General features: G+C 46.0%; 1 protein-coding gene across 3 annotated transcripts in view; it reads left to right on the top strand.

Annotated features, from left to right (window-relative positions):
- Nucleotides 1-6,548: 6,548 nt before the first annotated feature.
- The window catches only part of DCC (DCC netrin 1 receptor), a gene marked incomplete at its 5' end in the record, with an annotated part of 945,448 nt that continues 925,600 nt past the window's right edge, over nucleotides 6,549-26,396 (top strand). For 2 of the 3 annotated variants that reach the window (XM_083465695.1, XM_083465694.1), the window contains one exon: nucleotides 6,549-7,362. In XM_083465695.1, the coding sequence (XP_083321821.1) occupies nucleotides 7,272-7,362 (91 nt within the window). Of the gene's footprint in view, nucleotides 7,363-7,985; nucleotides 7,999-26,396 lie in introns of those variants that run through there. The other variant, XM_083465696.1, reaches the window with a different exon arrangement.

Genomic DNA, 26,396 nt, shown 5'->3' with positions numbered 1-26,396 from the left:
CCCCAAAAAAGCTCAGGAAAAATCTATGCTTCTCTGTGTGATTTCTGCCGCTTAACACACTTCAGTTGCCTTTGCCAATATAAGATCTTTAATTTCTAGCAATCTTTCTCTCAATTTGCAATTATGTACTCCTAGGACAATCTGATCCCTTATTAATGAGTCAGCAAGCTATCCACAGTTACATGCCTGGCTCAGCCTTCTTGGGTCAGCTGAAAAACTGTAAGGATTCCGTCTCATTTCGATTTCTTGTATGGAAAAAAAAAGCATCTCTTTCGAAGAGTCTCATTTTGCCTGGTACACCGTGTTCCTGAAACTTGTTAACCACAGCATCACATCTAGACCTCTCCGCTGCAGTTAGTGAGCAGGAATTAAAGAAATCAATACCTTGGGACCTTACAAGATTCAATAAAAGGGTTACCTTTTACTTGTGGGCGTCCATTGAAGCTGAATTTTGGAAGATTCAAGACAGACAAAAGAAATCACTTCTTCATGCAGAACATAGTTAAACTATGGAACTCACTCCTCCAGAAGACAGTGATGGCCACCAAGTTGAACGGCTTCAAAAGAGGATTAGACAAATTCAGGGAGGAGAGAGCAGTCAATGGCTACTAGCTGCAATGGCAAAGCTCTTGCGCTGGGGTCCTTCTTGCGGTTTTCCTACATACACCTGGTGAGAACAGGATGCTGGAATGATCCAGCAGGCTCTTCTTATGTCTTCTCAGGAACTCCACGTCTCCAGTTGTCTGCAGCCATGGTTGGAGAGATCCAACAGATCTTGAGCTCTAAGCCATTCCATCTTTCCTCTTACACCAAGTATAGTGGATGCTTGGGTTGCAAATGTGATCCATGCGGGATGCACATTTGCAACCCGCAGCGGCATGTCTGCGCACGGGCGGGTTGCGATCCGGCGCTTCTGTGCATGCACAAAATGTGATTTAGCACTTCTGCGCATGTGTGACCGCCGAAACCCAGAAGTAACCTGTTCCAGTACTTCTGGGTTTTGGTGGTCCGCAACCCGAAAAAATGCAACCCGAAGCATCTGTAACCCGAGGTATGACTGTTTAGGAAAACTCAGCCCTCCAAATGTCTTGGGACTACAGCTCCCATCATCTCTGACCACTGATCCTGTTAGCTAGGGATGCTGGGAGGTGTAGTCCCAACACATCTGGAGGACTGAGTTTGCCTATGCCTGTCTGGCTTCACAATCACTGCATGGATCTATACCCCACTTGTAGTACCAGACATTGCTTCTAGTATTATAGCTGACTTGCTGGGAGCCTGAAGGGCCCTGCCCTGCTTCTCTCCACCTGGTTTGGGGTGGGGCCTGACAGGCTCCATAAAGGACTGCTGCTGCTGCTGCTGCTGCTGCTGCTGCTGCTGGGCAGAGAGGGTTCCATTTTTGTTTTTGTTTTTAAAATTGCTTTTTTTTAATCTATGTCATTTTAAATTGCGATTGATATTAACGCTGTATTCTTAGTTTTATATTTTATGATTTATGTGGAAATTATTTTCCATTTGGTTGTGTACTTTTTGATGTGTTTTATTTATTGTTTATGACTTTTGTTATGTAGGTAATTACATAAATCTTGTCATGTTGCCAGCCACCTCGAGCATCGTTTTAACTATGGAAAGGCGGCACATAAATAAAATGGTGAATGAATGAATAGCACAAAGCTAGAAATCGTTGTAAACTAACAGCAAATGTTTTATTGTACTGCCATCCTTCTTCCTTCCAGCTGAGCTTTTAAAGATGCCTTATTCTCCAGCATAGGAATTGTACTGTCTTATCCTGAGTCAGAGGGATGCGGGTGGTGCTGTGGGTTAAACCAGAGAGCCTAGGACTTGCAGATCAGAAGGTTGGCAGTTTGAATCCCCGTGACAGGGTGAGCTCCCGTTGCTCAGTCCCTGCTCCTGCCAGCCTAGCAGTTCGAAAGCACGTCAAGTGCAAGTAGATAAATAGGTACCGCTCCGGCAGGAAGGTAAACGGCATTTCCGTACGCTGCTCTGGTTCGCCAGAAGTGGCTTAGTCATGCTGGCCACATGACCCAGAAGCTGTACACTGGCTCCCTTGGCCAATAAAGCGAGATGAGTGCCGCAACCCCAGAGTCGGCCACGACTGGACCTAATGGTCAGGGGTCCCTTTACCTTTACTATCCCAAGTCAGACTGTTGGTTAATCTATCTCAATATTTTCTGCACTGACTGGCAACATCTCTCCAAAGTTTCAGATAGTGGACAATCTCAGTCCTACCTGTAGATGCTGGGGACTGAACCTGAGACCTTCTGCATATGAAACAGAATCCCTACCACTAAGCTACAGCACTTCCCCAATCTGATTTCTGGTTCTGATCTATATATTATTAGTAGAGTGGTGTTTTCCTGCAAGTATTCAACAGTATACTGCTTTTAAACCTGAAACTTTAGATAGAAGTTGGGGCATTGTTTAGAGGGTTATGCCTGGGTGGGAGATAGTTGTTGCAATTTCTTTTGTACCTTTACTTTGCATCTTATGATTTATATGGAAGTTGTTTAATTTGGTTGTGTACCTGTTGATGATTTGTTTATTTTTTAGGACTATTTTTATTCTATTCATTTCTTAAATTTGTATACAGCCCTTCATACGTAGATCTCAGGGCAGTACACTTTACCAGTATACAACATAAAATTACAATATAAAAACCACAAAATGCATAAGAAAAATAGGAACAACTAACCAATAATTTCCCTTTGTTATGTTTGTAGCTATGCTATATGTTGCAAACTGCCTTGATCATGGTTTCAACTTTGGAAAGGCGGCCTGAAAATAGAATGATTCAGCGATTGATTATTGATAGATATATTCCCCGTGTATTTGTCTCATCCCTAATGCATCCCTGTGTTCATAAGAATTTGTGTTAGAGCATTTTTTCACCCACTTTTTTTTTTTTTAAAAAAAATAAAGCTTTCAAATGCAGCCAAAGATCTGCAATGCAGCCTGGGCTTCCAGAGGGCAAGAGGTAATGATGAATGCCTCCTCTTTGCTCTGAAGGCCCACAGATCAAAGCAGCTGGCAGCCACCATCACATCTGCATGGCAGCCAAGTTCATGATTAGTGCTGCTTACTCCGCTGTACACAAACATTCACAGGTACTAAACAGGTTGCAAAGCGGGTCTTGAGTGACAATAAAGTTTCTGGCACTGGTCTTGCTGCACTCCAAGGAACCTTGTTTGAATACAGTTCAGTTGGGAGGGGTTCCTACCAGGCTAGATGACATACAAAGCGTTCCCATATAAGTCTTCCAGAGGACGCTGACAGCCACAAAAGGCAAATTTCAGGGAGGGCAATGGTGGTAAGTTTCTCCCCCAGCCTCCTAGAAGTATCAGCTGCTGATGCAGGTTTTATTGCAATTTTGCAGTCAATGTGCGAATGGCGTTATTTCTGCTCATGCAACTGAGCTTCCCTCTCCCTCTCGCACCCTCGCACATCATCAAAACTGCTCCAGAAGGTTGGGGGTTCCCTTGGAGCAGATAAGAGGGTCATAGGTCTGAACTGATCGCAGGGGGTATTCTGATGTGTTGAGAGAGCACCGAAAAGCACGTGAGCAACGGTAAAATCTTGCAACACAACAATCACAGTGTGGTCAGGATTCCTTTTGCTTGCGGCATTTTGGCAATGCACTGATGTGCCTCTTTGTCAGCTCTAGTATTGTTTGTATTTATGTACTTAAGCCTAGACTGGTGGGTTGTTTTTTTTTTTTTAAATTGAATTCATCCTGTGCTTGCTAAATTGTTGTTTTTTTGAATCCACTGACAGGCTTTGTATTTGGCATATTTGTACAGTCAAACCTCGGTTGTCGAACATAATCTGTTCTGGAAGACCGTTCAACTTCCGAAACATTCAACAAATGAGTCCCGGCTTCCGATTGGTTGCAAGAGCTTCTTGCAAGAGGAAGCCACGTTGGACGTTTGGGTTCTGAAAAACATTCAAAAACCAGAGCATTTACTTCCAGGTTTTTGGCATTTGGGAGCTGAAACGTACGATAACAGAGGCGTTCGGGAACTGAGGTTTGACTGTACCTCCAATGCTCTGCATTTTGACGTTTTTGAATGTTTGCTGTAAGCCGTTTTGGGGTACAGCTCATTGTGTAAAAGTAGCATTCATCAAGCTCAGCCAACCAACTATTGGATACAACCCTTATTTTATTTTTGCTAGGTTGGTGGATAGTTTGGACTAGCTTTATTGCAAAGGCGTCTGCTGCATGTCAACCTTGAGTCGCTCAGTAACATAAGAAGTTGCCTTATACTATGTCAGACCACTGGTCCATCTAGACCAGTATTGTTGGCACAGACTGGCAGCAGCTCTATATGACTTTAGGCAGGATTGTCTCCCAGTCCTACCTGGAGATGTTGGGGCTTGAACCCAGGACAGCTCTGTCACAGAGCTATAGCTCTCACCTTTGGGGTGAAAAAAGCAACTGTGGTCCATAAATTAAGCATACAAATCTGTAGACATAGACAAGGATGTTTTTATCTCACTGAACTAAATCTTAAGATAAGCATGTGAATTGCATTTGTGCTTCTCCAATCCATGTTGAATCTTCTCTCACCTTTTGCTCCCTCCCTCCCTTGCTCTTTGTTGTAATGTGGGTTGTAAGCACCTTGGGACAGAGACGTCTCTTATTGCTGCTGCCCAATAAAGCACCATCATTCATGTGCGATGGTGGCCGGTCTATTGGGGCGCATGGGGCACTGCCCCACCAGTTGCAGAGAGCTGGTTGGCCAGTGAATGGGAGATTGACAGACAAGTGTCCTGAACTCTCTTTCCATTGAGGTGGATTGTGGAAGGATGTGTTGGGCAGGAAAGAGAGTGGCTTTGAGATGGAGAAGAGGACTTTTTAAAGAATACTTGCTGGTCATTTCACTTGGTGGGGCTGAGCCCTTTTTGCCTTAACAGACCAGTCTCTGCTAGGTAAACCTGGGACCTGTTCTGAGCATGTTCAGAATTGTTTCCTCCAAACAGCTTCAAGCACATTCTTGTACTCTCAAGGGTGTAATTTTCTCAGGGGAAAAGGGGTCGTTTCCTATTCCCTGAGCAGCTCCTGAGCTGCTTGGTGACTAGGAAGTACAGCTCTTTTATTCTCCAGCTCTTTTATTCTCCATCTTTCAAACCATAGACCTGGTTGCCTGTGTCACACGAAAAAGTGTCTGCATCAAGTGTTGCTTTGTGTAGATTTGTGTGAGAGAAAAATGGCTCATGTGACCACCCCACCAGATTAAATGTGTAGCCCCCGCCACTGGGCTCCCATCGAAGTGATTGATTGTCTCATCTGTGAATGCCCTGAATGGTTTGGATGAGCCTTTCCAAAACTCGTGTTCTTCTGATGGAGTCCAATTCCCATCACTGCAGTCAGTAGGGCCAATGGACAACAATGACATGAGTTGTAGTCCAAAGCATATGGAAGGCACCAGGCTGGTCTGGGACCTGGATATCTGGAGAACTACTTCCTTATAAGTCTCCCCAGGCACCTAATTCCACAGCTGAGACCCTGTTGATCGTCCATCTTCACATCTTCTGAAGAATAGTAGGTGGGAAACGTGAGATATATATATCCTGTGGAATCACCCCACTCCAAAAGCCTGTACTCACTGCTCTCTGAACAAAAATGTGGCTTTTAAATACAACTACTACTACTACTACTACTACTACTACTACTACTACTACTACTAATTTATTTGTACCCCACCCATCTGGCTGGGTTTCCCCAGCCACTCTGGGAGGCTTCCAACAAAGATTAAAAATACATCAAAATACATTTAAAGTGTTTGGCTTGCATTGATATTACTTTCTGCTCCTGTAAATTTCCTTGTGCCTTTAAAAAAAACACTCTCTTGTGCTTGTGTTATATTGTAAACCGTAGGCGCCAACTCCTAGGGCCCGAGGGGGGCTTTGCCCTCCCCAAAGTTGATGGGCATAGCCATTCCGATGGTGTGCATGAACCACATCATGTGATCAGTTATGTGGGGTGGAGCTTACCTTCCACCCCCCAATATTTGATTCAAGTTGGCACCCCTGTTGTAAACTGTTTTAAATGGGAGGTGGCCTTTTGGTTTTGCATCCTAAGCCAGCTCGAGTCTCTGTTAGAGAAAGGTGGGATCCTGATGATTAAACAAGCAAACCTGTAAAGGGACAAGCAATACACAAACTGCTTTGCCCTAATAATAATAATAATAATAATAATAATAATAATAATAATAATAATAATAATAATAATTCCATGCACACTTCCATGCACATAGATGTGCAATTCTTGCTTTAAAGTCTTTCAGGAGATCTTCCTGAACACTGAACCAAGTGAGCCAAAGCAAAGCTTCCCAGCCACGGGGGGTGGGCGCAGCCCAGCCTAACTGCAACCAGCCGTGTATCTGTGCTGTATTACTAAGGCCCATTGAGAAAAGTGACTTCCCACGCTTTGCCTACAGAGGGCATCCCTGCTCATTCATATGTAGGCTCAGCAAATACAGCTGCTGGAGGCAAAGCAGACTGCCTTTTTCTCTCTCTCTCCCTCTCGCCAGTCTGTCTCTCGCTCGCTCGCGCTCCCCAAGCAGAGTCTTTTCTTCCCCCGATCCAGTCGGCGTCTCTCTCCGCTCTCCACGTTTTCCCTCCCAGCCCTCCACTTCTCCGGATCAATGGACGTTACAGCTCTAACTCTTCCCTCTCACATACTGCTGGTGGACAGCACCAGTAACAAGTGAGAGACCATCGCATCCTTCCCCCCTTCTCCGCCCCTCTCTCTGCCACCCTCCCCGCAGCGAACATCTGCGGAGCCAAGAAGGAGGAATAATAACACTATTACCAATACTAGCCCAGCTGTTTGGTCTTGCACGGGATCGTCGGCGTTTCTGATTGCGTTTTACTTTGTACACCAGCAGAGATGGAGCAGCCCCGATGCTTTTGATGCGCCTTCCTTGGCTTTTTGATTTTTTTGCAGGATTTTTGTATGCGCGCGCGCCTATGGATGGTTTTCAAACGCTCGGAGACCCTTTCCTCTCCTCACCTCTTTTTCCTCGTTAGTTTCTGGACATTTCCTGGCTTGGGGACTACATTTAACTTTTTCTTTTTCTTTTTCTGCCTTCCGACCCACTTACCTTGCCCGTGGCGGGGGGGGGGAGAGCTAAGGGAACCCCACGACCACCCCATCGAAAAGGGAGGAGACCGAAGCGGCTTGTGGAGACGTGCCGGGATTGTTGCCTGTGTGATCCGGACCCAAATATCGCTTAGGTGTGGGTTGAAATATGGAGAATAGCCTTGGATGTGTTTGGGTACCAAAACTGGCTTTCCTGCTCTTTGGGATCTTTGTCATCACTCTGGACCTTACAGTCACTGGTAAGTCATTTGTGGGTTTATTCCAACCCTCCTCCTGCTTTTCCCTTCTTCCTTTTGGCTTTAATGGATGAAGCAGGACAGTTCAAAGAGATGCTTGCAGATTTGTGATTTCTTGCTGTCTGAACAGCCTTCTAGCTGGATGAGTTGCTGTGAGCTTTGCGAGAGACTTGGGCAGGGAAGTCCATTAAGAAGATCCTCTTTTGGTCTTTATTAAGGAGAATTCAGTCAGGGTGGAAGGAAGCCTCCAATCCAAAAGGAAATATAGCAGAAAGTGATGATGGTGTGATTTTTCTGTTCTGCTTAGTGGTTTGCTCTTCCGGGCTGAGAGATCACTAGCTTTAGAAATTGTGGGGTGTGTTTTTTTGGGTTGTTGTTCCTCTTGTTATGTTGAATGCAAGAGATTGTCCATAAGGTAGAGTGTGCAGGGAAAAAGGAAACATTTCACGTAGAGTGTCTCCAAACTCCATTTGATTGATATTCTGGAGGGCACGCCTCTCTTTGCACTTGGCAGACACATTTTTCTAATTAAAAATGGGAAAGCTGGTCGCGTTACTGAATCGGAGAGGAGAGGGAAGCGATATGGTGTTGTTCAGCGTTTCTCAGGAGACTGGGAAGAGCTGGAGATGAAAGAACAGGGTAAATAAAATAAAATAAAATCCTGGAATGAAACGAGAGGTTTCTCAGGAAGTGTTGAGGAAAGTAGTGGTGCCATTTGCAGCGAATAGGGCTTGGGGACGGGTGTGTGATGGCAAGGGGGGGGGGGAAATGTTCGCTTCCAACGATCCTTTGCTTTGCTTTGGATGATCAACAGTAGCATTTCATTAGCAGGCAATCTCGGAAGGAGCGGATCACGTTCTACAAATCCAGCCGTACCTTAGGAGTGTCATATATAAGCCACTGATGAACAATGCATGCTGATTTCTCTCCCCACACCCCACCCCACCCAGAACAGAAGCGAACATGACACCCCCCCCCACCAATGTACAAAAATTCAACATTTCAGCCTGATGCAGAATGAAAAGTTTACTCTGCTCCGGTGTCGTTCGGTCGCTTGCAAATATTTGAAATGGCATCCTTTAAAGGGGCCCAAGAAAGATAACGCTTCCGTTGACTGTCTAAGGCTTAACAGGTGAACCGTAAGAAGCTCCTTTTAAATGCATCGAAGCTCATTTCTTTTGGTGCGCGCGCGCGCGTGTGTCTGTGCGCTATGCACACACAAGGCGCGCTGGAGACAGCCAGAATGGTGTAATGAATAGGCGTCTCTCCCGAGTTCCCGGCTGAACGGATGGCGCATGGAAACATGTTGGTGTGATGCTCTTTCTCTGAAAAGATGATGGACTTGCAAAGCATATTTGCCGGCTGTGGGCAGAAATGGGTGGGTGCAGGTATATGTACACATATCTGCGTACGGGGAAGGCACTGGAGGATGGGGTCAGGTTATAGGACGAGCAGAAGAGGTGTAGCACGCTGTGGTGCTCGGGAGTGAAAAGGGGAGTCATGAAAGGCGGTCCTTCTTGCTGTGGATTTTGGTGGTACGCTTTGCTCGCCGCCTCGGAGGAACTGGCGTTGCATGTTTGACTCCCTGCTGCTGCTGCTGCTGCTGCTGCTACAGGGGTCTTTCTCCTCTTGCCTTTGTGGCCCACGCTTTCTGTGCATGCTTGACTGCTGGGGCGACGGGGCAGGGCTGCTGCTGCTGCTGGGTTTCTGTACGTCAAGACCAGGCAAAGTTTCCCTCTCCCCTCGTTTCACCTGTAGGCAAATTTTGGCCCAGGGCTGTTTGTTTTACGCGCAGCTTTGGGCGCCACTTGAATGGGCAGAGGCCAAAGGCAAGCCGCTCATCTGCTCGAATGTCTCCCCCTCCCCTCCTCCGGGAGCTATTTTCTCCCCCTTCAGCATCCTAGCAGGGGACTGATCAGGAAGAAAGCAGGATTTCGCTCCATGAAAGGACCAGTAGGAGGTGCCCTTATTAAGGCCAAGTAGCCAGTTTGCCGCTTGGTGAAATTCCCATTCAGCAGGGCATTTAAAGACTTTGTTGATGGGTAACAAAGGGCTTACAGATCTGCGGCACAATGTAGCTTTGTCCTTTACCCCCTTTCTAGCTAAAGCACAGCGCTGCTTTGGAGATGCAAGATTCGCGTGTGTGTTTCCTTTTAAACTTTCTTTCCGAAAATGAGCACGGCTCAGCATTGGCGTTACAAGAGAAATAAACGTTATTTTCTCCTTTTCACACAGTCCTTTCTCTTCCGCTTCCCTTCCTATTGTTTCCAAGGTGCCTAAAGGATGCTTCCGTACAAAACACAAATGAACAGGCGAGCCACACAAACGAGGTTCCATCCATTTCGCGGGCCAGAAGCGAGAGTGTCTGGTGCACACAGGGTCCTGAGCATGACTGGGTGTGCTCCGCTCTGCAGTTTGGAAATGCAGACGATAAAGAAATGATCGGATTTTTTTTTGTGGGGGGGGGGAATCACACCCCCTGCATTTACGGATTGTATTTAACCGTTTCCTGGAAACCTATGTGCCGCACAATAGAGTGGGCACTTCGGGGTTCAGGGGGAAGTGAATCCCCAGGACCCCTTTGTCTGAAAGTGGAAGGAAGATCCCTGCCCGTTCTTGCCCTTAATCCTTTTTCCTTCCGCACTTCCTTATTATGGTGCAGAGGCAAAGAGCGGGATGCATCGCCTTGCCAGAGAACCTCCTGGTGTCTGGGCAGGAGAGCAATCATATTCTCGGCAAGTGGTGCAATATAAATCAACAGTGGTCTGTCATAGCATCCATTTCACACGCAGGAAGAGTTGCCCTTTGTGTTGTGGAGTGGCGGGAGCTGCCACACGTGTTGTACGACTTGGCCAAGCCACCGTGCATTCTGTTTAACGTTGCCGGAAAGTTGGGGCTTGTGCTGCTTAGAGGAAGAGCATGGATCCCACCCCATTATGCCACAGGGGCGGCGCAGGACTACTCTGTGACGTAGACATAGGTTCAAATTGGGTGGTTTGGGGTGTGGGTGCGTGGCAGGAGAAGCTGGTCATTATTTATTGGTCGCAAACTCCAATCTGTAAAATGGGAATTCTAGTAAGGCAGTTTCACTTTATTGTTGTGAGAAAGGAGAACAAAAAATGCACCATTAACCCTGCAATCCTAAAGCCACCTGCTCCGGAGTAACAGTTTCAGAGAAGTCTACAAGCCTGCTACAAGATTCAATTGCAGTAATAATGGACCTTCAGGGTTTGGGTTTTTGGAAGAGTTCCTTTGAAATTAAACTTAATATGTGGGATGAGCAGAACAGAGTTTCACTGTTTACTTCCACAGAGTTGTTCATCTTTATGATTTGAGCTGTGTTCAGATCTCCTCTGTTTTCTTGAGTACCAGCTGCCTCAGTTGGGGTTTAATGATCCAATCTTAATTTCTGGGCTTGTGTTTTGGACTGAGATGTTAGTCAGCATAGAGCTATGTAGAAAGTTACCCTACTCATCGTATGAGACATTCCAGTTTGCGGATGTAACAAAACCTTCCCTGGATGTCTGTAGGAGTTTGAACTGAGTAAGTCTTCTAATTAAACAAGATCTGCAGCTCACGAGGTGGATGCCACTATTGATGGCTAACTCACACTTGCGTTTTATATCACTCAATAGCTCATCATTTGGCAACCTATCGCTCAATGACATTCAGTTGGATGTGCGAATTGCCTCAATTGAGAAGTACTGTGTGTTTTGAGGTGATGTCAGGTGTGAAAGTTCTGCTCACATTGTTGGAGGTGCCATGCCTCTTTTACAAATCACCTCTTCAATGTCACAGGCATAAAGTAACAAATGTGTTTGTGTGAATCCCAACCTGAGATCGGTACAGGGGAGTATGGAAAAGAATCTGTAGATATAGTGGCTGGCATTGTTTTGGTTCTACAATATGTATTCCATCCAATAGGAGGCTCATTAGCTTTTCTGAAATGATCAGATACTCATTGGGATTGGCACCAAGTCATGATTCTAATTGAGCTCCACCACTGCTTTACAAGGAGGATGCAGGTGGCGCTGTGGTCTATACCACAGAGGCTAGGGCTTGCTGATCAGAAGGTCAGCGGTTCGAATCCCCGTGATGGGGTGAGCTCCTGTTCCTCAGTCCCAGTTCCTGCCAACCTAGCAGTTCAAAAGCACGTCAAAGTGCAAGTAGATAAATAGGTACCACTCTGGTGGGAAGGTAAACGGTGTTTCCATGTGCTGTTCTGGTTTGCCAGAAGCGGCTTAGTCATGTGGGCCACATGACCTGGAAGCTGTACACCAGCTCCTTCAGCCAGTAAAGCGAGATGAGCGCCATAACCCGAAAGTCATTTGTGACTGGACCTAATGGTCAGGGGTCCCTTTACCTTTACCTTTTACTGCTTTACAATAATATTCTAGAGTTTTCATCATCCTCTCATTTCTGTAGCTGTCTGCATCATCTATAACCATCTCATAAAGGCTGGTAGATGGATCTGACTTATCAGTTATTGTACTGCAATGGAGGAAAGTCTTAATGAACCATGCCAATGATATTCCTGAATGGCTATATCAATTCATCTGGTTCTTAAGATCTAAATTCCCCTGTTATCTTTGAGTGGCCTGATTTTACCCCATCCTTCCTGTGCAGGGACGTGGACTTAGAAAAAATATTGGGGGGGCCCGGGAAAGCTCATGAATAATAAATAAGCTCATGAATATGCAAATAAAGTGGCTCCGGCCCTAAATAGGGCAAGCCACGCCCCCCCAGCCAGCCGATTGGCTGGCTGGGAGGTGTGGCCAGTCGGGATTCCCCTGTTCTCGCGGGATCTCCGGCAGTGCCTCCGATTAGGGCGCGCGGCTGGCTGGCTGGCTAAGGAGCAGGTGGGGAGGAGGCGGGGGACGGCGGCGGCGCTCTGCTGGAAGGGTGCCCGCCCGAGATTATTGGGGGGGCTGAGCCCCCCCAAAAATTTTTTTGAGGGGGCTCGAGCCCCCTCAAGCCCCATGGAGTCGGCGCCTATGTTCCTGTGCCAATATTATTGCCTCTTCGTTTTCAGTTGCTTTGCCATTGCCTTAGCATTAGTGAAGGGAACAGTGGTGGGTTTATCCAGTAGTCAGCTGTTGAGCTCTGCTCAGCAAAAAACCCGTTCCAGACCAAACAACCCAGCTGGTCTGCTTTGGTTCTGCTTCTTTAGAGTTCAGAATTATTCAGTAGTTCAGAATTACTTGGTTAGAAATATAAATGTGCCCAAGCTTGTAGTGCTCAGATGTATTGTAACTCAAATGCCGTTTCCCAGAGAAGTTCTCTTATGGCTTAGATTAAAAGGAGACTGTGCACATCTGGTAAATGACACTGAGCTTTTAGCTGAAGTCTAGCTCTATTGCTGCTGTATCTTCCTATGCTACACATTCATGTGAATAGATTTGCTTTTTGTGCTGGCAGTTTTATGAGTAAGTTAACAGTCAGAAATGACATTTCAGTGCACTCCCCCCCCGCCCGATTTTGAGGTGGTACATCTGTAAAACAAAACAAAAAACATTCCTGTTTGTGCTGGTGAGTTTAGCAGAATCTATTTCTGCCTCTCCAAGCATGCTTCATGACTCAACTGGCATGGGACATGTGATCTCATGGTATACAATAGCGGTAACCAATATGGTACCCTCCAAAACCTGGACTCCAACTCCCATCAGCCCCTGCCAGTGCACACCTGATATATAACATTCCATTCATCCTGCTTTGTGACAAAGCTTCTCTAACATACATACTTTAAATTGAAGGGATGGTACAGTTTGCCTTTCTTTCTTTCTTTCTTTCTTTCTTTCTTTCTTTCTTTCTTTCTTTCTTTTCCTTTTTGGAAGAGGATACTAAGAATGCCATAAGCTCTGCTGATGATAAGTCGTCTTCAACAAATTGCACCTTGCTTGGTGATCTTTCAGAATAATTCCTTCAAACCCTATATACACCTCTGCAACCACACAGATCCTTTGTTGATTAGGCTTTTCAGATGACATCTGTTCAGTGTGGGAAGCATCTCATTGTGGCTGCTGTCAGGAGCTAAATGGGGCCATGGGTGGAAAAGAAGAAAGGGTGGGAAGGAAGAGGTCTTTATTTTATTTCTTAAAATCTATTTTACAATGGTGAAACTCAGCGTTACTCATACTCCTAACAGACCCATTGAAATCAATGGACTTTCCCACTGGATGGGAAACCTGTGACCTTTCAGATGTTCTTGGGCAGGGTCCCATCATCCCTGCCCATGGATCGTGGTGGCTGAGGCTGATGGGAGTTGCAGTCCAACAACTGCATCTGCAAGTCCACAGGTTCCCCATCCTTGACTTAGATATCACCCAATACACCTGGCAAAGGTTTCAGCTGAAATGTGTTGAGCCTAGATAATAATAGTTTTGAGCATCTTTGTGTACCCTTGTGGGTCTCCTCCCCTCCAGTAACTGGTCAACAGGCTGCCCCACTGTGAATTGCTACCTTACTAGCTTGCTGTGAGGATTACCAAGATATAAGGCATGCAAATGCTTTTAACACCCCTTAGTGCTAAACAAGTGTTAACTTGAAGTCCTCGCCTCTGCTTCTCAATCCACTCTGATAGTGACCATTCTGTTGAGTCAACTGCTATGCTTGATTCCCTTGCCATGACAACACAGCCCAAGAAGCAAGGCTGATGCAGGAAATAATCACATCCATTGACTCTCCTGAAATGCTTGCTTGCTGCACACATCATTTTTACAGGAGTTGGGGGCGGGGGGCAATGCCTTTATGAAGTGTTTCCCGCTGCTTGGAAATAGTCAGAATGGTGCCTTGCTTTCCTTCCATAGAAAACAAAATGACTTCATTACATCCCCCACCCCACTCCCCTGTGGCTACTTCCTCTGCCTTAAGAAAAGAGTGTCGCAAGTGATTTTGCAAACTGTACTTAGAGTGGAAAGGCGCCATTGTAAGGATCATTAAGTAAATGTGTGCATATGGCTAAATCCAATAAAATTGTTTTCCTGGTTCTGGTGCTTGCTAGATATAAAGTGCTTGCATGGCTTGTCACATTCTTTTCTTTTAAAAAAAATACCATGCTATAACCATTACTATGTAAAAACGTAATGTGACAATCAATGCACTTTAAAAATAAATAAATCAAAAGGTGTGAATCTTGGATCAAAATCCAATCCTTAACTGCAGATTTTTGAATTCAAATGAGATCATGCTGGTCTCATTTTATCCTTCGCAGACGTGCTCATATTGCTGAACTCAGTTGTGGCCCAGTTCATACTGGGTAGGATCAGGCTTATTCAACCTCAGCCCTCCAGATGTTTTGAGACTACAATTCCCATCATCCCTGACCACTGGTCCTGCTAGCTAGGGATCATCGGAGTTGTAGAGCAAAAACATCTGGAGGGCTGAGGTTGAGGAAGCCTGGGGTAGCTGGTTTGGGAAGCTGGTAGAGGAGATTATGGTGCTTGGTTTATTTTTGACCCAATTTAACATAAGCCATGGGAGGCTCATATATCTCCAGTTGATAAGTGTTGTGATTGACCCTCTTTCCACCTGCTTTGCCCCACCCCCTGGCCCCGGGACTCCTCATAAGGAAGCTGTGCCTGGAGGAAGAACTGCGAGGGGGGAGACTCCATTAGGCAATTTAACTTAAGCCATGGGCGGCTCATATATTTCCAGTTCATCAGTGATTGGCCCTCTTTCCACCTGCCTTGCCCCACCCTCCAGTCTCTGGTTCTCATTTTGTCTTGTATTATGTTGTGCACTGTGGCTTGCTGTTGTTTTATTGAATAGAGTTCAGAAATCGCTTATTGTAACTGTTAAGAGTGGATTCCTGTTTAATCCTGAAATGCTAGTGTTTAATATTATTCTATATTATTTTAATGAATGTTGAATGTTATTTGCATATTGTATATTGTATTATGCATATTGTCTTATTTATATGATGTTAGCCGCTCTGAGCCTGGCTTTGGCCAGGTAGGGCAGGATAAAAATAATTTTTTTTTTTTATTTTATTATTAATGTCACATAGAGTTTCACAGCTGGGATTTGAACTTGGATCTCCCGAGACCAACTCCAGTCTACTAGATAGATGCCATGTTTGGCTACCCTTTAACTATTGTTGTTGTTCAGTCATTTAGTCGTGTCCGACTCTTCGTGACCCCATGGACCAGAGCACGCCAGGCACTCCTGTCTTCCACTGCCTCCCGCAGTTTGGCCAAACTCATGTTTGTATCTTTGAGAACACTGTCCAACCATCTCATTCTTTGTTGTCCCCTTCTCCTTGTGCCCTCCATCTTTCCCAACATCAGGGTCTTTTCCAGGGAGTCTTCTCTTCTCATAAGGTGGCCAAAGTACTGGAGCCTCAGCTTCAGGATCTGTCCTTCCAGTGAGCACTCAGGGCTGATTTCCTTAAGAATGGAGAGGTTTGATCTTCTTGCAGTCCATGGGACTCTCAAGAGTCTCCTCCAGCACCATAATTCAAAAGCATCAACCCTTTAACTATACACTCATCCAATCAGCATGTTCTCTTTTCTGAATCCTGCCAGCCGATACTGATGTATGTCATTTCAAATAATCATAAATGCATGCAGATCATGTAAACAAACAGGATTTATCTCTTGGCCCCTTAGGTACATTGGTCTAAGTGGAAAAATATTGCTTTCACATAGCTGGAGAGGTAATGCAAAGCAGATTGTGAAGGAAAGCTATGACTTGAATGTTTGTATTTGACTACAGTGGGTGGGGAGGAGCCATAGATTGGTCCAATCTGGGAAATAATCTTATTTGTTGAAAAGTAGATAGATGGAAATATTGGGAAATGTTGAAGTTGTCTGAATAAAAAGAATATTAACAAAACTCCACAGAGATGTCCTCAATTAACCAAAGACACAAAAACATCACTTGACTATATTAAAATAATCCCTGGGGTGGAACATTAAGTGGATTTTATTTCTCCTGTGTATAAAATCAGAAACAATTTTGGGTCATATTCTGATGACTGCTTCTCTGGTTTCACAGCTATGTAAATCAGGGGTAGACAATCGACATGCCTTGCGATTTAAATAATGGTGAGGTCAGAATCGGGTTCACCATTTTGATTGTGAGGAACTTGCTCTGTTGGGCTGGATAATTTGTGGTGCCTAAGAGAAAGATTATGAGATTGTTCAAGCATTTATTTATATTTTCCTTTATTGTTTATTGCATAATTGCTGGCTACAGCATTTACTGTTGATACATTAGTCAGGAGTAAACACTGCACTTGGGGAGCGAGAGAAAAATAGAAAAGTCATTCTGAGATTAGTCTATAATGTAATATAGATTCTATATTGTGTTGCACTTGTGGTGGTGAAGGCTTGGATACTGAATGGCGTTGTGGTGTGGAATGTTTGCAGTCCACTTTCTCTGAGGCAATAGAAAGTTGTCAGTATGGCTGGGATGAAAACTTCATATGGGTTCAAAAGATGGGCTGGCTGAGAACTGGGCCTGGTGGGGGGTGGGGGTGGGGAGACAGGAGAGTGTCCCAAGAAGATCATAGAGTCATAGTGCTGGCAGGGACCCCAGGGGTCATCCAATCCAACCCCCTGGAAGCAGGAACCTCAGATACAGAAGTTAAGGGATAAGGTGTCCAAAAGCAGCATGGCTGAGGGAAGAGGCAGAATAGGTCAGTGACTAAGAGATAAGAATCTGACAAAAGGGTAGATAAAGGAGAAGTGAGTTGGAGGAAAGGGAAACAGGAGGCGGAAAACTACATGCATTGACTTCAATAAATCAGCAAATTCTTTGTGCCAAATGAACAAAAAGTTCATAAATATGTATGCCTTTTCCAGATTTTCTTCCAGAAATGCATAATGTGTCCAAAATGCCTTCGTACCTTGGGTTTTGCTCTCTAATCTATCTCCCCTGAAGTCCTTTAATACGTGTGCTCTAGTGATTTTCCATAAGATATAGCTGGCTTCAACTAGCAATGTGATGAAATCTACTTTGATGTTTCATTTCTTATGAGGCTGGCAACACTTAAAAATAATTTGTAAGCAGGTGACCGGCTAATAAATACCAAACAGAGGGAAACTGCCACTGAAATTCCACGTCTCTGTTGCAGATATACCCTCAATATAGATTGCTGCTGCTCCCCCCCCCCATCAAGTAAATCAGTGCAAATACTTAACTAACTGAGGTTCTGCCCCACTCCAGCATAAATCCTGGTTCCCTTTTATACCTTGCATGTTGATTGCAGCATCTGGGCTGGATGAGGCCTGTGACCCTCACCTGTTCTGAGCATACTCCAGATGAAGAATCACACACCTCCTCCCTGAGCTGTGATACGATACGATAATCTTTATTGTCATTGTCTCATGCAGAACAACAAAATTGAAGAAATCTACACCAGACATTCAAAAACCAACAAGCCTGCTATCCCAGATATCCCAGCCTGGTTAACCCCCTAAAAACTCTGACACCCCATAATTAAATACAATATACTCCCGCAGAGACTACCTTACACTGCGTTTAAAACCAAAATCACATTTGGATAGAAACTGTTTCTCAGGCGGCTGGTCCTAGTCTTTATAACCCTGTACCTTCTTCCAGAAGGCAGAAGCTGAAAGAGATCATATCCGGGGTCTGCACTATCCTGCACTATCTCTGCAGCTTTCTTATGACACCTGGAAGCATAGATTTGATCCAAGGTGGGAAGAGTGCACCCGATTATTCTCTCCACAGTCTTTACAACCCTGAGCAGCATTGTTTCCCCCCTGACCTGGGATTTTGCCTGCCTCAGCCTCCCAGAATGTCCCTCCCATTACTCCCAACCAGGGGTGGAGGAAGGGGTGTGTGGTGGGGGCGAACCGCCCCGGGTGTTACCACTGAGAAGAAGAAGAAGAAGAAGAAGAAGAAGAAGAAGAAGAAGAAGAAGAAGAAGAGGAGGAGGAGTTTGGATTTGATATCCCGCCTTTCACTCCCCTTCAGGAGTCTCAAAGCGGCTAACATTCTCCTTTCCCTTCCTCCCCCACAACAAACACTCTGTGAGGTGAGTGGGGCTGAGAGACTTCACAGAAGTGTGACTGGCCCAAGGTCACCCAGCAGCTGCATGTGGAGGAGCGGAGACGCGAACCCGGTTCCCCAGATTACGAGACTACCGCCCTTAACCACTACACCACACTGGCTCTCACTACACCCACACTGGCTGAGGGGGGACAAAATGCTGGGTGGCACTCACTGTGAGGCCTGCAGTGTGCCCGAGCCACGCATCTCTCCCTGCTGCCCCAAACTATCTGCCTGCTGCCTCCCCCTCAGCTGTAGGGCAGCTGAGTGGAGGAGGCAGGCAGACTCCTTGGAGGCCCTGCGGAGCATCCTGCCCTGGCTGGCCCCGCCCCTGGGCCCAGGTGCCCAATCGGCTTGCTCTGCCACTGCTCCCAACACCTTAGAGCCCACCTTGTTCATGGAGATGTGGGTCTCTCTCTGGCTTTGATAAGGTGTCCTCCTCTTCTGGTCCCTGCATGCTGACCCCATCCCCTCGCCATCCTCTGCCATCCCATATATATTTTCCAGAAACCCAATCCATCCTTTCCCATCCCCGGCTTGCCCCGGGTGTCCCAGTCTCAACTACACCCCTTGTGGAGATCTTCTTCCTCGCCACCCCATTGTCCTTCCAGTTCATGACAATGGGAATTGAAGTCCAACAACATTTGGAGGGCTTCAGGTTCCCCATCCCTGATGTAGGGAAAAACACATGGGCTGCATGCCAATAATTGCAGCTCACGCTAAAAGTCTTTATTTGAGACGGCGCAAGCTTGCATTTCTATGGACCCAGAGGCGGAGAAAGAAGAATGTGGTTTATCCCCCTCGGAAGGCAGCAGTGGTGCAGAGGCATACATCATAGCTTTACATTTCCATCACAAAGATCCTGATAAAGGAGAGTATATTATTTTCGAATGAGATAACGGAACAGATAACGGCAGGCCTATCGGAATCTCTCCCCCTCCACCCCGCTTTTAAATGGTGTTTGTCAGTTTAAGGCTTGATGTGTAAGCCTTCGTGTTACAGTGGGATAATCTAAAACTGTTCCACCATCTCATTTATAGATGTATGAACTGTAAAGGAATCTGCGGTTACAGAGAGACACAATAAATCACACAATTAAATGTCTGTCACTGTCTGCACTGATAGTAACCATTTGCCAATGGGGATGCCAATATATGCTGCTATTTTTTTTTAAGAATAAAAATACAGGAAAAATGAATACTGTGCGAAGTGACTGCCCAAAGCAACTGGGGAGAAGGGGGGGAATTGGCTGTCAAACAGAGGAAGCTTTTAAAAGAATATTGTAAATGTAGCAATCACATTTTGTACCTGGTACAAAAAACACTAAAAGATTGCTAAAAGGGAAATGGAGGCAGTGAAAGAAAAGCAGTATTTTATTTTATTTAGAGGAGGGGGAATCTTTACACATACAAATGGTTTAATCAGGGAATAATAGAACCCTACATCTGGGATAGTATTTAAAGAACACCTTGCCTATCTTCCTTTTATTGAGACAGGTGTAATTCAGTTGGAATGAAATAATAATACTTTGCATTTGTATAGCTCAATGGAAATGTGCAAAGCAGTCCACTTACACCATCTCAGTAATCTGAAGGATCTTCTTTCCACATGTCAATCTCCTGAGACATTTAGGTCACCGTTAGAAACCCTGCCCCAGATTCCCTGTGAAAGAAGCAGGCAGTTGCTAGGGAATGGCCATTTCAGTGGTGGCACCACAGCTGTGGAGTTATCTCTCCAGTGAAACTAGTGTGACTCTTTCCTCTTCACTTCTCTGAACTTTATTTGCAGGAGAGATTTGCATATGAATTGTGCTCTACCCTTGGTTGGCTATGGCTGTGTTTATGAGCCACTGTAAATCAACTTTGGGAAATTATGAACTGAAGGGTGGTATGGAGGTTTTAAATAAATAAGGTGAATTGCCTGTTGCTATCATGTTTATATAAGGGACATGGGTGGTACTGTGGGTTAAACCACAGAGCCTAGGGCTTGCTGATCAGAAGGTCGGCGGTTTGAATCCCCGTGATGGGGTGAGCTCCTGTTGCTCGGTCCCTGCTCCTGCCAACCTAGGAGTTTGAAAGCACGTCAAAGTGCAAGTAGATAAATAGGTTCCGCTCCGACGGGAAGGTAAACGGCGTTTCCATGCGCTGTTCTGGTTCGCCAGAAGCGGCTTAGTCATGCTGGCCACATGACCCGGAAGCTGTACGCTGGCTCCCTCGGCCAATAAAGCGAGATGAGCGCCGGAACCTCAGAGTCAGTCACGACTGGACCTAATGGTCAGGGGTCTCTTTACCTTTACCTATAATATTTATACTGCTGTCATATCAGAATGGTAAGAAAACTGGGTTCAAAGTGTTGTCATCCTATGGAACATAGGAAACCATCTTGTACGGAGCCAGACTCTTGGTCCAAGTAGCTCAGCATTGCAGAGTTGCCATATTTCCAGAGGTAAAAATCTGGACAAAAAAGTTGTTGAGCCAGAGAAACAGAGACAGAGCCTGAGATAGCGCCTGGGTACCCCCCGCTGGCATCTGAGCCTGAACCTGAACTGCCTGCGTGAGACATTAAGCCCTCCCCCCACTCCCAAGACCCAGACATTTGCTTAAAATTGTAACCCCCCCCCCCGGATGGGCATGTAGGCCCCCCAGAAAAAGACATTTCTGGGATTTCCCAGATGTATGGCAACCCTGAGTATTGTCAACAATGGACTGGCAGTAGTTGTCTAGAGTTTCAGACAGAGGTAATTCCTAGCCCTACCTGCAGCCACCAGGGATTGAACCAGCGTCTTTCTGCAAGCAAAGTGGGTACTTCACTGAGCTATGGCCTGTATATTTGAGACGGGGGGAGACGCCATTGATTCCAGTCAGAAACACAGCACATAACATACCCTCCAAGAGTCCCCATTTTCCAGAGACAGCCCCAGATTTACAGAAGCCCAGAAGCAGTCCCAGTTACTGATTTGATCCCGAAATATTCCACTTTTACTCAATAGGAGGTTCCTGTTTTTATCAGAGAAATGTTGGAGGGTGATGACACAAACATTGTAACTAACAGAATATTCCTTGTGAGAGCCCTGTCAGATAAGTTTGCATTGTGGATCACAATATGTCTGAGGCAGAGAATTTGTGGTCCAGGCTGGCTCTGGGTTTGAAGGGGCCATGTGCAAACTATCCCTTGGTGGATGAACCCCCTCTTAGGTTGATAGGAACATAAGAAGAGTTTTGCTGAATCAGGCCAGTGACCCATCTAGACCAGCATCCTGTTCTCACAGTGACCAGCCAGATATCTGTGGGAAACACAAGAGCAGAACATGAACACAACAGCCATCTCCCCATGGTTTCCAGCAACTGGTCCTCCTGGATTTACATGGTGGTGGCAGCTGTACTCCATGAGTGCTTGGGAGCTGCCATTTTGATTTCCCATGATGCCCGAGAGTGCCTGATGTAGTGTAACCCAAGGGAAATAAAAATGGCACACTGGTGACCACGATGGCTGATGGGAAACCCAAAGGGAAGGTATCAGCTACTGTGAACCCTGCTAGGGTACAAGGGCATCAGCAACTGCCTGGGGTACCAAGTGTTGATGCTGATCGCAAGTAGTGGCTTACTGAAGGCCACTTAGCATGATTGTGGATAAGGTGAGTGCTTAACAAGTGATCTTCTAGCTCACATTGATAGCAGCCACACTAGAATACCTCTCAAGGGTCCTCTCTGCTCTTCAGATTGATCATCTGAAGAGCAGAAAGGATGCAATTTTCCTTCCGATTGTTGCCATGGGCTGGACTTAGATGCCACTCACTGCAGAAAAAATTGGTTGGTGCTTTCGGGGCCAACAAAGTTGCCGGCAGAGACAGGGGGCAGACAAAAGCCTGCAGGTTGGTTCTGAAGAAGTGTGCATGCACACGAAAGCTCATACCAATAACAAACTTAGTTGGTCTCTAAGGTTCTACTGGAAGGAATTTTTTAAATTTTGTTTCGACTGCAGGTTGGCAGCTCACGATACCTACCATAAACAGATACGAGGTGGTATAAACTAAGTTTTACTCAGGGTGGATTCATTGAAATTAATTTACATGAATAAAAGGTAAAGGTAAAGGGACCCCTGACCATTAGGTCCAGTCGTGGCTGACTCTGGGGTTGCGGTGCTCATCTCACTTTATTGGCCGAAGGAGCCGGCGTACAGCTTCCAGGTCATGTGGCCAGCATGACTAAGCCGCTTCTGGCGAACCAGAGCAGCACACGGAAACACTGCTTACCTTCCCACCAGAGTGGTACCTATGTATCTACTTGCACTTTGATGTGTTTTCGAACTGCTAGGTTGGCAGGAGCAGTGACAGAGCAATGGGAGCTCACCCCATTGTGGGGATTCGAACCATCGACCTTCTGATCAGCAAGTCCTAGGCTCTGTGGTTTAACCCACAGCACCACCTACGTCCCAATTTACATTAATAAGTTGGGTCAATTAATTTCAATAGGTCTGCTCTGAGCAAAAGTTAGCTAAACATCACCCATTAGGGTTGCCACCTTTGATTGGGCATAATAAAGGACAGGTGAGGCAAAATATGGGACAGGTTGGGGGGAAATTAAGGAACTAAAAATTACTTTACTTCAAAGCAATCCATTACAATGGCACATGAGGCTATAGTGTTTTATTCAATGAAAACAACAACAAAAACACTATGAGGACGCTCAGTGAATTCTTTTTCTTCTTGTCTTGCTCTTTGGCCATTCTCCCTGCGCGCTGCAAACTCTTCTGCTCTCCACCAGAGCAAGCCCATTGGCCAACCCCATCTCTTGCACTCCAAGTCCAACCACCTGTCCCTTCTGCAAGCGCAAAAAGAAATCTCTCTCCACCAGCACTGGAGCAGACCTGTGCTGCTGCAACCCACCCACCCCTTGCTCCCCAATGCGCCCAGCACACCTCCTACTCATACAAAACCCAAGACTCCATGCTAGCAGGCCCTTGCACTGCAACCCCCCTTTCTCACTCTCCACAACCCACCCTGCACAAAAACTCTCTTTCTCAAACACCTCCTCCCACCGGACCCACTCTATACCCATCCAGTTTTGAGGATGAGCCTGAATACATGAAAAAAGGCATCCTGTTTGAAGTCTAAACAGGACAGGGGACACTTTTCTCTAAAAAAGAAAGAAAGAAAAGGACTACCACATTTTTCTAGGGATGGGTAGCAACCCCATCATCCATGGACTGGTCCATGTTTTCCCAAACTAGTGCCTTCCAGAAGGTTTGGGCTACAACTCCTAGAACTCCTGACCATTCTGGCTGGGGCTGATAGGAGCAGTAGTTGAAAACTGCATATCGGCAGGATGGGGAAGGCTGCATTGTCCCCATTCACTTTTGGGGGGCATACTGTTTGAGATGTTCTTCTAGCTCGGTTGCAAAAAGCACTTGTTCTCAGTCTGAAATGGTAGACCGTAGGAAGGCCTCTTCCTGGAGCATTAGAGGCTGCTGCCAGTCAGAGACAGAAGGCTGGTTAAGAATCTATCGCACTATTATACAGCTACATATGTGCCTTCCTGCCATTATATATTTTAGTGTCAATAGATGGCACTGGAGTTAGTTGTATCTGGGTGGAACCGGCAGTCTCCTGCTGCTGTTTGGTTCGTGCTTCAGAGATACAATGAAGTTCTCGTCTTGCTTCTTGATGAGTAAGTCTTCTTAGCTTTCTATGACACCCTCCCCGCCAGATCAGTCCCAATAACTCTTCACATGGAATCCTGTGTTTCTCTTCAATTGTGAGATGTTATAAGCCAATCCAACTCTGCTTGTTTCTGCAGGAATTCAACTGCTCCCCCCAAAACTGCTGCAGTTATCTGTACTCTGTGCAATCACTCACAATCCCTGCCCCATGCTTTCTGCCTGATATCTAATAGCTCAATATATTCTTTAAATTTCTATATCTCATCCTTCATCTGAAGATCACTGGACAGTTTACAATATAAAACACTCCCCAATACATCCCATAATAACAAACAAAACAATACCCCTCCCTGCACTTCCCAGCAACCCAGGTTGATCCTTGATTATCTTGGCCAGCTGCTTTTTGAGACTCTTGCCAAGCTAAGTGACTGTGTTTCCCTCTCACAATAACAGATCTGCCTGTAAAAGACTGAAAGATTTTCCCCATCCCAGCAGTTACATTGATGAACATTTCATCACATCAGCTCAGTCAACTGCTAGAAGTGGGCTTGGGGCAGCAAGGCAAGAGTCTTTGCTTAGGCCCCACAAAACAAAGTTTTGTGTGAAGGTGGTGGTTGGGCTCTCTGGGTTCTCCTCATTGGCTGTTGACTAGGAGCCATTGAAGGCACAGACTGGGACAGCTGTCAGCAAGTCTAGTCTGTGCCTCCAAAACTCCCACTTCTCAGGTGGAGAAAACCTGAGGGAAAGGATCTGCACCTGAAGAAGAATGGCTGAGGGATGGTTGAATCCATGCCTTCAGAGGCATGCCCTTTACAGAGGCTGTTCTGGTCTTCCTGTTTCTTCCTATTACCGCATGCAGATAGGAGCCCACACCAGGTCCAGCCCTCCCATGAGGCAAGGTGAGGTGACCACCTCAGGCAGTAGGATCCATTGGGCAGTGGATCCCGAAGTAGATTTTTATTCCCCCTTTGTACCTGATGTGGCCCTTCACTCTGCCCTTCTCCTGTGGCAGGGTGTGTGTGTGTGTGTGTCATTTTGTGGTTCTCCTCAGATGCCCAAGTGTCTTGGGCCAGGGCGTTGGAGCATCATTTAGAAGACACAATGAAGAACCACCCCCCCATTGCAGAAGTCCTGTGCTCCAATTCCCAGGGCCTAAACCTGGGTTGTCATAGTACTCTCTCAGATGAACATACAGGAACGTGGGTGGCGCTGTGGTCTAAACCACTGAGCCTCTTGGGCTTGCCGATCAGAAGGTTGGCGGTTCAAATCCCCGTGACAGTGTGAGCTCCCGTTGCTTTGTCCCAGCTCCTGCCAACCTAGCAGTTCAAAAGCACACCAGTGCAAGCAGATAAATAGGCGGGAAGGTAAACAGCATTTCTGTGCGCTCTGGTTTCCGCCATGGTGTTCCATTGTGCCAGAAGTGGTTTAGTCATGATGGCCACATGACCTGGAAAGCTGTCAGTGGACAAACATTGGCTCCATCAGCCTGAAAGTGAGATGAGTGCCACAACCCCATGGTTGCCTTTGGCTGGACGTTACCGTCCAGGGGTCCTTTACCTTTTACCTTCACAGGTGTAATATCTCTTCTAGCCCAGCAAGCAGCCAAACTGACATCAGATTGATCAGATATTCCTGTAGTAAGTTTGGAGTCTGGTACTGGAAATATCATGATCCAGAATCATAATGGCATCTTAACCTTATACATCCATCAATATTCCTTGCTCTTTGACAATTCACCTTTGTGAAATACTCTTCTACAGATCAACACAGGCTGAATGTCCAGTATCACCAGGCAGAACTTAGTTGGATTGGGCTGTAAACACCCTCCCAAGTTGGTATAGAATTTTAATTGTTCTGAACTTGTGCTATTTCATACTATCATGTGTAGAATGAGTTCCTGTTACGTAGCTGGGGAGAGCACCTTCTCAGGTGGTCCCAATACTAACTAAACCAACCAACCAACCAACCAACCAACCAACCAACCAACCAACTGTATTGAGCTGGCCCTGGCCTGCACACTGAATGTTCAAATCTTGCACAAACTCCCTCACATTAAAGATTAGACAGGTGCTCCCTCTGTTGTCTTCCTGGCACATCCTGAAGGCAAGCATTTTCAGTAAAGATCTTTACTAGTCTCCCTATCTATTGTAATTGTTTGTAGAAATTTTATTGTTAGGGACATGGGTGGCACTGTGGTCTAAACCACAGAGCCTAGGGCTGCACGATCAGAAGGTCGGTGGTTCAAATCCCCGCGACAGGGTGAGCTCCCATTGCTCGGTCCCTGCTCCTGCCAACCTAGCAGTTTGAAAGCACTTCAAAGTGCAAGTAGAAAAATAAATCACTCTGGCAGGAAGGTAAACGGC

Source organism: Podarcis liolepis (assembly GCF_965112155.1).
Source record: "Podarcis liolepis genome assembly, chromosome: 11".
Taxonomy (NCBI): domain Eukaryota; kingdom Metazoa; phylum Chordata; class Lepidosauria; order Squamata; family Lacertidae; genus Podarcis; species Podarcis liolepis.
Note: the sequence above shows the minus strand (reverse complement) of the source record. Positions and strands in the feature narration are given on the sequence as shown.